The 12,928-nt window shown below is 33.7% G+C and overlaps 1 protein-coding gene across 1 annotated transcript; it reads right to left on the bottom strand.

Moving 5' to 3' along the window:
- Nucleotides 1-7: 7 nt before the first annotated feature.
- On the bottom strand, nt 8-7,991 carry LOC138327631 (heat shock 70 kDa protein 12A-like). Its single transcript, XM_069273893.1, has 5 exons — nt 7,914-7,991; nt 5,468-5,793; nt 4,805-5,023; nt 2,480-2,624; nt 8-1,286 (listed from the first exon to the last, which is right to left on the bottom strand). Exons 2-5 carry the CDS (start codon nt 5,774-5,776, stop codon nt 235-237), a joined length of 1,725 nt encoding a protein of 574 aa, XP_069129994.1. The 5' UTR covers nt 5,777-5,793; nt 7,914-7,991; the 3' UTR covers nt 8-234.
- Between the last annotated feature and the right edge of the window lie 4,937 nt (nt 7,992-12,928).

Here is a 12,928-nt window from a genome sequence, read left to right as displayed (position 1 = left end):
TTATATCTGTATGTGTTTAATTCATTAACGGATTTACAATAGTCCATTGTATAAATCAACTGATGATGACAAACGTTTATGAAGAAAAATGCGGGGAAAACGTTGTGTACGTTCGAATAGTTATACTTCCTTATATAAATGTCATTTCTTATTATGTTTTGCAAACATGATACTGGTTATCTAAATTTCCGTAATAATAACAATAGCTTTGAAGAGAATTTGAACCTGATCGAATTACTTCAAAAAGTCAAATGCTGCTGTGACGCTTTCTCCGGTAAATATATCGGTGGCCTGCACTTCGAGTTCAGTGTTTCCAAATATCATCCGTACATCGACTCCCCTTTCTAATCCTCTAGATGTATCGGCCATATCTATGCGGAGTTCTCCAATCTTGAGGCAGCCAGGATCTGTTGTGTACATGGGATCTTTCTGTGTAGATACGTAGACTTTCAGTGTGGCCACCTTTTGATCAGGTTCGTTAACTTTATATCTTTCCCGTGCTTGAGGCTTGTCTATATCTATGCTGTCTCCAATACAGACATGGATGGCAAAAATGCACTCACACCTGTCTTCCCCATAGGATGTTGTGAACAGTTTAGCAGGATCGTGAACACCCTCTTCAAATTTTACTGATGTATCTATTCCATATGTATATTTGGAAATTCTTGTGGTAATAGTTTCCGGTTCGTGCCCGAAAATGACCGCGCCTTTGAGTACCGCCAGCCCTGCTTCTGGTGGAACAACCATTCGTATATCAGGAAAGGCTTCTCGGACCTTAGACTGGAGAACGGGTGATTCCGAAAAACCTCCAACCAGCATGATGGCTTTGATTCCAACAGCTTGATCCTCACTCATTATTGTTTTCAAATGATCGATGATGTGCATTACCGGGTCGTTGAAGAGATTTCTGGCGATATGTCCAGCGACCCTAAGCTTGTCGCTGGTAACGGAAAAATCTTTCTTGAACTTTGATTTGACAGTCTTTTGGATGTCTCTCCTTTTGTTCATAGAAGCTGGAATTTTGAAGTTTACTTTCGCATCATCATCATCAGGGAATGATTTAATAGTGCGTTTCTTGATTTCAAAATCTCTGAACAAGTCGATCATATCTCCTTTATTCTCTTTACAGAATTTGGCAAATCCTTTATCTCCGATGATACCGGTCAGTAAGGCCTGGTAGGCGTTATCTACTTTCGTACCTCCCCAATCACCACCATTGGCTTTGTGTATCTCCTTTAGAGACCCATCCTCCTGTACTTGATGTACTGTGATATCGATGGTACCACCTGTAAAACATTACATGAATAACATTTCTGATCATGTCAGTTTTATTCTGAATAATAATTATTAGAATAGCGTTATCATAACTAGGCAAGCATTTTACATGTTCTTTTTATCGATAATATGTGATGCCATACGTTTTGAAGAAAAAACTATCGAAATCTTTCAAAGGCATTTACAAACAAGTGTGACGTTTTATATTTGTTTGCAACAACACACTGTACTAGCTCTTACTTTTATGCTTTATGCATATTTAGATGAAAGAAAACATCTTTGAAAAAAAGTCACTTTATAATACATGTAGCTTACAGGAAAGAACTCATGAGAGTTTCATTCAGATGCTTGAATCATGACAGTGCCTCAAGCTCTTCAAGGATTTGAAATATGTTTCTGAACATTTTACCACTTGAAGTTACGAATGAATTATAATGAATTGTATTAGCTTTACAAATAACAACATAAATAACCTCACTCATCAACATTACATTGATTTTTGTGTTAAATATGCATTGATTAAACATTGTTATTTATTTCAAGAGTAAAGATATTGACATTTAGGTTATTTTTGAACGGGAAAATATGGAGTGAAAAATAAAAGCAAAGTTCTCTATATACGAAACGCCTTTAAATTACTGAAAGTAGTGAAGAATAACTACATATAGACTAGAACGAGACTAAAATGCTTTGGCCAAAAACATTTTACATGTACTCTGTGTGTTGTCAAGTGTACGGCACCTTCAGCGGTATTGTTAGACACAAAATAATTGTTGAAGATATTTATTAACGAGGCGGATTTACCTCAGACGAATGCTGGTTTTTTATTTTAGAAAAACGATAAGTTTGATTTTATTCTTCAAAGCTTTGGCAGAAGAGAGAATAAAATATCTACTTCATGAAACAACCATCTTAAATGGATAAATTTCCAAACCAAATTGTTTGAATGAAAGCCAAATTCAACCCCAAAATTTCGATTAATATCGTTTAGCATTCGTGTTATTTACAGCTAAAGAAGCGCCTACAAGTACTTCCGATATAATATGTCCGTTCTATGAAACAACTCGCTATTCGAATGATGCTTACATGTACATGAAATACCGCAGTTACCTGGTGTATATCAATGTACATTTTTTTCTGCAGCTGCATCGAATTATACTTTCATTTGAAAACCTATATATATGTCATTAAAATAGTATCTCACCTCCTGCATCCAGGACAAGGTATTTTGATCCACAAGAAAACGACGACATGCCTTCATCTCCCTTCTCATTTGGAATATATTTGCAGTATAATGATGCAGCCTCTGGTTCCAGAGCAAGCTTCAGATTGCAGTCCTTAATCCCCGCCTTTTAAAATAATACTATTATTAGAAATCATGATATTCTAGTGTATTACGGTATTTATGACATGATATGATCGTATGGTATCGATAAACATGTCACTGATATGATACTAGAAAGTCTGACAGACATTACCTACATGTGTGAACTCGTAATTGATATTTTTGGCAACATTTCACGATTGATTGATTGTTTATTAAATTTTAGACTTACGGCTTTCAAGTACATATATAAAACATAATGCAATTGATGAAAATACTATCATAAATAGCTAAAGATGGACATATCATTGATGATTATATCATTATTCTGATGCAACAATACAACATCCAATACATATTATTACATATGATATTATATGTAATAGTATCATAGCTATATCATTACATATATCTCGATATACTTACATATATATCGATATAACAATACAAAAGCATTACGAGCAGCAGAAATATACACACATATATATAACAGGATATTTACCAAAGGACTAGATGTTGGAGTATATACAGTAATGTCAGGGGAGACTGTTATGCATGATATTTCAGCATCGAAAATAAAAGAAAACAAACCATACAAATTTATCAAGATCTAGAACGTTGTTACATATCACTAAAGACAATTTATATTTCGCGCGCTAAACTTTACTAAACTTATAACCGACATCCGTAAGGGACGTGTGCGCATGCAGAAAGACAGCCATTAAGACGTCTCAACATATATAATATCGGGTTACATATATGATAGCGCATACGCAGACCACAGCTTGCGGTGAGTACCTAAACCCATGAAAGATGTTATTATGATATTTGTAGTCACTACTTGTTGTAATTATGATTTCATGTAGCGCTGTGTCGATAAACAATATCGCAATATATTAGCAATATTAGCGGTATGTGTACACACGTACAGGTGCGCGGTGGTGTGTTATTACAAGGTCATGTATATATCGTTAGTAAGGGTATAGGATGTTATCTAAATACTTTAGAAATAGAAATATAATGATATACCCATGTAGCTATTTACTCATATTATTTTATATATAGGATAGGCGCGTGTATTGCCTGTGACTATTACATTTATATGTATTAGCTAGGCTTGGAACCATTAAGGAGTCATGTTTCGTACATTTCGGTGTATATATTTATAGGGTTCAATCGTGATAGTTATGGATGATTGTATATATAGATGTAGCTGATACATGAACCCTGGTTGTTGATATAATTAACATGATAAGATGTTGTCATTAGACACAATGATAGTTGATCGTCGTTGATTATAGTTATATCTGTGATTGTAGTTCTTCATCCGGGTACGTAAGTGTGATGAGGAAGGCCGTCTTATAGAGTGACGGGTCACCTTGACCTGTATGTGGTGACTGATACTGTAGCAACCAATACTATGCAGCAGTGGTCATGGTGAGACAGTTCGGGATGCTGATGCTGGATACCGACGAGCATTATGGTGGTACAGAACTGTGAAATATGCTTATTGGGTGGATTTCAGCCTGCTCAACGGTGCCATTCGATTAGTGGTACATAGTATATATAGACTGAATGGAACACAGCCTACTCTTATAAACGTCTTTGACATATAGAACAGTTGGGGAACACAGTCCATCCTTGTTTGTTTAGTTTTATTATTGTATAAATTATGTCTATTTCTTTCGATATATATTTGTAAGATGTGCAAGTGAGTGAGGATGATATTCTTCTGTCTACTATGTCTATATTCATTAAAATGGTTTTGTATATAAATGTGTATATATTGAAAATAGCCTGTGTCTATTGTTCTTTGAAAACCTACAATCGCTCATCCCGTTTCAAACGTGCCGAAAAGGAATATCTTAAATATTTACCAAGATTATAGAGTTTTTTCCTGTTTTGAACAGATATTAAGTGGACAGTGTATATGAAGAAGGACGATTTCAATAACAATAATGATTTTCCTGTTATCTTTATATAACTAATATGAAATGGCATTCACCTTCTACCTCTATTTTTGTCACAATGATCACCTATACTATTTGCTCAAGGCAGATTGCTTCTTCTACACATAGGGTGTGAGGTTAGAGACGTAATTTGGTAATGAATTTTAGATACATTACCGGAATAGATAAATTTGGTTCCCTTGTGTTTATTCTGATGCTACATACACAACTGCATGACATGCTTGAATTATATTACCTCCACAGCTGCTTCTCTCATAAATTGCTTCGATGCATCCGACCATATCGCCGGTACAGTTAGAACCCAGAGAATGTCGGAGTCTTCTATATCAGAATATCGATTCCTGCAGGTTTTCATCAATTGGGTCCTCATATACCAAATGGATGATGAAAATACCTTCATAGCCGGCATTTTGGAACCTTGATCATCTTCTAGTTCGAAGGCTCGATTCAGCAACTGTGCGAAACATAAAATGAATATGCATAACTATAGAACAATTATCAATGAACAAAAAAAAATAATAAAAAAAACCCAAAACGTTCTGCCTCACACTATAAGCCATACTCTATATAATGCTAGTTTAATATTTTAGTATCAACTAATTAGGTATAAATCATCTTAAAGGGCACATATGGCGGCCATTTTGAACCTTTGTTCTTCCTCGCTTTGAGTAGAGCCGTTGTTTTTACTATTTATCTATTAAATCATTCTTACGTTTTAAATCGATAGTATTGTTAGCTGTATCGAGATCTAAATAATTACTGGCTTCTTTGGAATTTAAACATTAAGCATTGATGAAACGTTTTTGTCTCTTTATCTTATTACATAAATGATAGTTTAGCTCCAAAATATTGAAAAAAATAACAAACATTCAAAAGGACTAAAATGAGCATTGGTTACCTTGTTCTCGTACAGTTTCATTTTGAAACGTCGAAAATAACGCCAGCCTGAATGTTTTTTGTCCAAAGCCAGGTCAGCATATTTGTTCTCCGCTTCATATCCAAAAGAGTCGAATTCTCTATTGGGTTTGAACAAGACGCATGTAGATGTTTTCTGGGATATCAGTCCTCCGGATCCAGAGTTCCAATTGTTCGCACTCACGTTCAGAGGATCTCTGTTGTGGTCATCACGGGTGGAAAATGCATATCCCGAGTAAGTGGTACCGAAGTCTATCGCAGCCACTATTAGATGATTCTTTGATGAAGCCATGGTAAAGAATCACTGAACTGAAAAAAGAATTTTCGTAAAGTATTACTGTTACAATGATTTTTACCAGCCATAATAACATATTTAGATTTGCTCACCAATACCACAATAGAACATAACCAAGGTCGTGTATTATAAGATATTAAGACAGACGAGATGATGTTTGATGGTAATTGAGCTACCTCTGTGATTTCATGTGTGTCTCTTTGTCTTTCTTTTGTGACATCCATTAATGTCGCCAGACTTTCCCATTACAGGTATACTGTGAAATTTTAATGACACGTTAGTGAAGTTACCACAACATTTGAAACATTTGAAATGCAAACATTAACAATAATAACAGAAATTTAGACATGCTATTTCAATACTATTAACTTGTACTGCATTATATCAGTGAAATATATTTTTAATGCAATGATCTACATATTTTTATTTACATACCCACCAGAAACAAAACATTATAATTTATTTGAAACAAAATAATGTTATTCTATATTATACTTTATTTCGCATGACATCAAAACAGTTCACCAGAAATAAGATGGGAAATGTTTATACTGCATTTGTCTGAATAAACAAACTCAGTAATCTAATTATGTCACGAACGTAAAACTGATACAGCAGTCCTGAAGGTTATCATTTGTTGGGGAGATAGATATAGATGAGTTCTGATAATCCTGCTATCTCACTGATTTGTTCCTGGTATTTTGTTTTAACATGTAGTCGCCGCACATACTGACCGATACTTTGAACCGGATAGGCTTGTCAATAAGTCTATACGTCACTGAAATTTGTTTCTCGAGTGATAAACCTTTACTAAAATATCGTATTGTGACCTTATCTGTGATCACATAGCGAGATAGCTCAGTCGACGTGGCGTGATAATAAGTGTACCTGGCGAGGTAATTATGTACCTTTTTGTTTCTTTTGACTTTACATTAAAAACGTTTTAAAGAGTTACTTGCCGCCATTCGTGAGATCATACTGCTCAATTTTACAACATTGTAAAGGTTTAAACACGACAGCCACTCAGAATGGCTTTTATAGTCTCTGATGTGATCAGTCATCATTTTTTCTTAGCGTTCACAATATGGTAGCTTTAAGATAAGTCCAGGTGATTTCAAAGAAAATGAAAAAATATATCTTGTTTAGTCATCATACTTTCTCGCCGAGTCACCTTACCATCTCGCCAAGTCGACGTTATTACATTGTATATCGTTATGGAAGTGCAGATACATCTTCCTGTAAATTGATCTTGTCAATGTATGTAAATGGTAAAGCGATCTAAGCTGGTGAAATTATCATGGTTACGTAAACATATAACAAACACGCGGGCGTTTACATATGTTCCATACTTGTCATGTCGGTTAGTCAACCATGTGACGTAATGATATCCTGAACGACGTCATTTCCACTCTTGTACAGAATACAGTTTCATGTAGTATCGTACAAAACAAGGTATATTTATATCTTTTGTTTAACGAGTTTTAAAAACTTAAGTTGATATCAATACCCTTTTCTAATTAGCTCTTAAGATCCTCTGGCTGTTGTGGCTTTATATGCTTTTAATCATCTGTTTTGTTTTTGTAAGCACACCATTCTGACTACTACAAATTTTGCAAATAAATCACTCATTGTATTTTGATTTTGATTGTAGTCCATTGTTTTATCGAGATTTACCGTACACCCAACGAAAGAAAATATAGTTAATATTTAATACTGCTCTTCCTCAAAATTAACTCTACGTTGTCCAATTTTAGTATATCATTCATTGACTTACTGTCGTTGTAAAATATAGGTTTTTTTAGATACATGTATAATTATTATGTTCGCGGGAAACAATGAATAACAAAATATATATCTAATTTGAAGATATTTCTAAATTATCAATGCGTAAAAACATTCTACCCTCCATTTCTGCATATTCTTAAAGCCATTCAGAGACATTATATTGTACATTTTTACATTATCCATCTTACAATGTATCAGGTACATGTACATCAGGCAAGTACATGTGTAACATGCGATGGTATAATCGTAATTAAATTTAAATGGCTTATGGCAACAAATGAATGGGTGCTGATAAGGAAGATCAAAACGAACACTTTCTGGTGAAAGAGTAGTCATTATAATGACCTACCTTTCCGGACAAATGTGTAGCATCACCAAATATCACAATTATATTTGTCCTCTGATCGCAGCGACCAAGGTAGTAAAATCACATATCGATTCAAGTCCGGAGTTCTAAGGGTCAGAGATAGCAATATTTTATACACCTTGGGTGTGTACTTAACAAGCTACCTAAAGCTCAATCGAATAAGACCATAAAAATTAAATCACATGTTTGTTTATTTAGTAATTCCTATATGCAATATATTTTTGTTTCATTTTATTAATCAACATGTTATGTTGCGACATATTAACCAAATTCCTCCACCTCTTCGTCACGAGTTCAAATCACATGTGGGACAGCTGCCGGGTACTTATCATGACCGCTGGTCGGTTCGTTTTCACAAGGTACTCGGGTTTTTATCCATCATCAAACCTGGCATGTCCTTGACTGTTAATATGACGTGAAACTGAACAAACCAAACAATTAAGTACTCAGCAGTAACGCCTTCCACAATTCATTAGAAATACAGTTGTACATTGTGATTAGTTACAATACCCTAAAAGCTCTAACTTGCTAAAGCTCGTGTCTTTTCTAACTATAAAAAATAACTCATTCGTGTGAAACAAATTTCATATCAAACAACCATTAGTTAATTGTGTAACTTCTATATATCATCAATACCAATCGTGCATTTGTTTATGTGTTTTGAACTCTATAGTGTGTTTATGATCCAGCATATTCATTACTTTAAGTAGTATGATATTGCACACAAGAAACACATGTATTTATCAATATTTGCATATTTGTAACCTAGCTAAATCACTTACATACATTTTATGACAATGGTGCTTTACACTCACAAATCTTACCTGTCTATGTATCGTTGCCAAGTAAAATGACATGTGGATGTTATTTATCACTTTCCCATCGTTATGTTAAGCATTAGGAATCAATAAACAGTATAAACACACATTAAACGTTTGATTTACAGAAAGATATAATCCACTTGACACAGACAGATTACATGACTCTATCCTCCTATGTGTTTTGGAGGGCAATTTTAACGTGAATTTCCATAATTTGATCTTCCTTGAGATCTCTGCTTAAAAATTTTCGTAGAGGTGTGAAATAGAATATGTACCAGGCATGTTGAATACATTGATGGCAGCAATGCAAGCCAAACGCAGATAAGACTAGGTAATACTATTAACCTTTCAATACCATTAGGGGATAAGTGCCTGCATAGAGCTAGAGCATTATGCTATGATATCTGTATAGACTACAGATTCCATTATGCTATGATATCTGTATAGACTACAGATTCCATTATGCTATGATATCTGTATAGACTACAGATTCCATTATACTATGATATCTGTATAGACTACAGATTCCATTATGCTATGATATCTGTATAGACTACAGATTCCATTATGCTATGATATCTTATAGACTACAGATTCCATTATGCTATGATATCTGTATAGACTCAGATTCCATTATGCTATGATATCTGTATAGACTACAGATTCCATTATGCTATATATCTGTATATCGTATAGACTACAGATTCCATTATGCTATGATATCTGTATAGACTACAGATTCCATTATGCTATGATATCTATATAGACTACAGATTCCATTATACTATGATATCTGTATAGACTACAGATTCCATAAGAAGACAGTTTAAGGCTTATACCTATTATTCCTAACTTATTTGATGATATCCACTGCATTGTTTAACCTTGACAGGAAACCCATTTATCAACAACGATATATTCTATAAGATGTAACAGCCATTTTGACGGCGATATCTTGCCGTCACGATGTTAATATTAGTGACGTCATAATGGTTACGTCATAATGTGCGAAATTCTAAGACAGCACTACATGTATATGTTATGGTCTAAAATGTCAAGAATTACCCTAAGATATCTTCAATCTATGGTATTTACTTTAAGAATTTAATGATAACATCATATACTAAAGTAACTGACCTAAACTTGAGCTGAATATCTGTCAAAAATGGCTTCAGGAGTTAGACATGTTGCTTAAATCAGAATGGTTCGTACGAGGCCATTAAGGGTAAATTGCATGAAGAAATTATAACAAATAACAATAATTCTATTTGCTAAACTGAAAACTATTATAGTACTATGACAAAAAGAGCGAACGTAATAGACCATACAACTTCAAGCATAAGTATAGAAATATAAATCAAAACATGTGATAGTAAATCTATCGGACTAAGAAATCCACCAGCCATTGCCTTTATAGGGACTTACTTGAAACAGGTAGGAAGAAGATTACAGACAAAATTTAGACTCTTTTTATTGGACTAGATTGAATAAGATGTTTCAAATACTCGCTTTGTGGACATAAACCAGTACGATTTGCTCATATTAGCCAGAAGGAAAACGTAAACAAACACTTGTGCGCTTACACTTGTTACCTGGATCACCACGTGCAGGACGTGTGAACGTCAGTCACGTGATACGATTTCCTTTTCATTTTTTTTAGAATTCCGACAAAACCCGAAGGTACTGAATATGGCGGAGATTGGAGGCGTTTTATTCAAAACCAGGAATATATGATACCTAGATTTCGGCTCTTTTATAGACTGACATATGGTTTTGGGGAGCTAAATTATAAAGTTATATGTCCATATTCAAATATCAAATGTTAAAACGACATATAGTTACAGTGAAAAATTACAAGAAATACAACTTTGAGTTATAAATAATTATTATTTTTAAATTCACGAAAAGTTGAAGGTTAAACAAAGATTGTATACCAAATAAAGTATTTAACATTAATTTAACACACAGAGAAGAATACAATGTATTTAAATGATGAATTTCTGCTTTTCCCCCATGTCTTAATCCCCATTGAGAATCGTGATATCGTAAAAATGTATAAAAGTAAGAAAAATCAATATATATGATTTTTTATTTTACTATATAAAGGAGGTGCAGTTGCGCTAATTTTACCGAGTTATACTGAATACAGTTATACATTTTACTACAAAGTAAACATAGTACAAGTGTTTTCACAACAGTACCTGGACTATTTCAATATTTCCGTAAGACCATGTAATGACTTATATGATACATATATTTCAATTATTTAAATTCAGTTTTTTGTGGCATTCACCTAAACCTATATTGTTCCAATATGGTGTATATGTTACGGCGGCGTATCAATTATTTAAATGAATATTAAAGATTTAAAAATACTACAAATATAATAATGGTTCAATCAAGTTACAAGACACAAGAATCTAAAAACTGTTTTTATTAAAAATGAAGATGGAGAAATAACGCTATACAAAGAGCAACTTGCAGTTGATTTAAAAAAAAAACAACCAAAAGAAACTATATTTTTTTTTTATTTCTGTTGAGTGTTTATATCTTAAATTTCATTGTTTAATAAAATTTTCTTTAAGAATGCCATTCGCTTTAAGAAAAAAACACGATTATTGTACAAAATTAAATAGTAATTTTCGCACGACCATATTTCTAGGGATTCACACGTTTCTATGGTGGCTGATTTGTGCCATTTTCGCTTTCTCGTTTTTTCGCGTTGGAAAAAACGCGAAAAAGCGAAAATCCTATTTTACTTTTTCGCTTTTTCGCACTTTTTCCAACGCGAAAAAGCGAAAAAGCGAAAAAATACAAAGCGAAAAAGCGAAAAAGCCAAAAAAACGAAAAACGAAAAAGCGAAAAAGCGAAAATCCATTCCGTCGCTTTTTCGTGGTATTTTTTGGCTTTTTCGCTTTTTTGTGTTAGAAAAAACGCGAAATAGCGAAAAAGCAAATATTTTTTTGCGAAAATCCATTCTGTCGCTTTTCGTGGATTTTTTGCTTCTTTTTCGCTTTTTCGTGTTTAGAAAAACGCGAAAACGCGAAAAAGCGAACATTGGATTTTCGCTTTTTCGTATTTTCGACTTCCGTCGTAGTGACATGCGCAGCACATTATATCATAAAGGAGGACGCCATTATAAGGTAGCAGACCACAGAAAGACATTATTATTAAAGGGACTAAATCATTACATTTCCATAGATTTATTAGGGTTTTTTACTTCCTACAAACGTTCTTATACCTGAATTAGAAAGTTTTCAAAATTACAACATGTTATTTGAAATATTGGCAATGTTTATCAACGTTAAAATATCGCAAAACGCAACCCGAAACTGTATCCGTCGGGATTGGCTGTTTATAACGGAAATAGTCGCGTGCATCTTTGACTGCGAAATCGGGATTGCTGAAAATCTCATCCGGCTAATGGATATACATGTATATATGTAGTTTATCGGTTATAATAGCCTGATTCAGTGTGATAGCCGATACATTTACAGCGTATCTACATTGGCAAGAAAACAGCATAGTTTCTATGAAGCTTTAGAGCATTTGATGGAAATATGACAAGAAGTGAGAGGTATTTTCACTCGTTAATTATGTATATATTCTACATGTATACAGGGTGTACATGTACATTATTAAACAAACATATACATAGGCCTACAATGTATATTTAAGGTAAATGTTTGCTTTTAATAAGAATTTTTTTAGATATATAACTGTAGTTAGGCTGAATTGAATTCAACGTATTTCCGTTAAAAAACATCAAAGATACTAGTGAGTGACTGCTGTTCCAAACGCATCGATCGTTAGACACATACAATGTATACATTTTGTGAGACAATAAAGATGGCCTTTTTGCAAATCGATTGTTATAGTCAGGTGTTCGTTATACACAGGTAGTCATATGAATAGGTTTGATTGTATTATCAAACAAAACATCGGCCATTTTTAGGTCGACGCTATATCCACACGAGGGTCTTTTCGGTAAATTTGATTAATCGTGACCATATTATCATTCATTTCTTACCAGATTTTTTTTTTAAATCTCAATTAAACTGAATTGTCAACTTCATGTGCGAATGTGCGTACATGTAAATGTGCATTATCTATATTGGCAGTTAGTCTACACGACCACCGTGCTAATTAGGAGATGTATCGTTCCGACTGTTTCAT

This window comes from Argopecten irradians, chromosome 7, assembly GCF_041381155.1.
Source record: "Argopecten irradians isolate NY chromosome 7, Ai_NY, whole genome shotgun sequence".
In the NCBI taxonomy this organism is placed as follows: Eukaryota; Metazoa; Mollusca; class Bivalvia; order Pectinida; family Pectinidae; genus Argopecten; species Argopecten irradians.
Note: the sequence above shows the minus strand (reverse complement) of the source record. Positions and strands in the feature narration are given on the sequence as shown.

Bases quoted from the DNA above. Each gene is read 5' to 3' on its own strand.
- LOC138327631 (XM_069273893.1), bottom strand. From the start codon at position 5,776: ATGGCTTCATCAAAGAATCATCTAATAGTGGCTGCGATAGACTTCGGT. The intron at 5,024-5,467 runs GTAACCAATGCT...TGTTTCGCACAG, and splicing joins TGAAACTGTACGAGAACAAG to TTGCTGAATCGAGCCTTCGA. The intron at 2,625-4,804 runs GTAATATAATTC...TTATTTTAAAAG, and splicing joins TGAGAGAAGCAGCTGTGGAG to GCGGGGATTAAGGACTGCAA.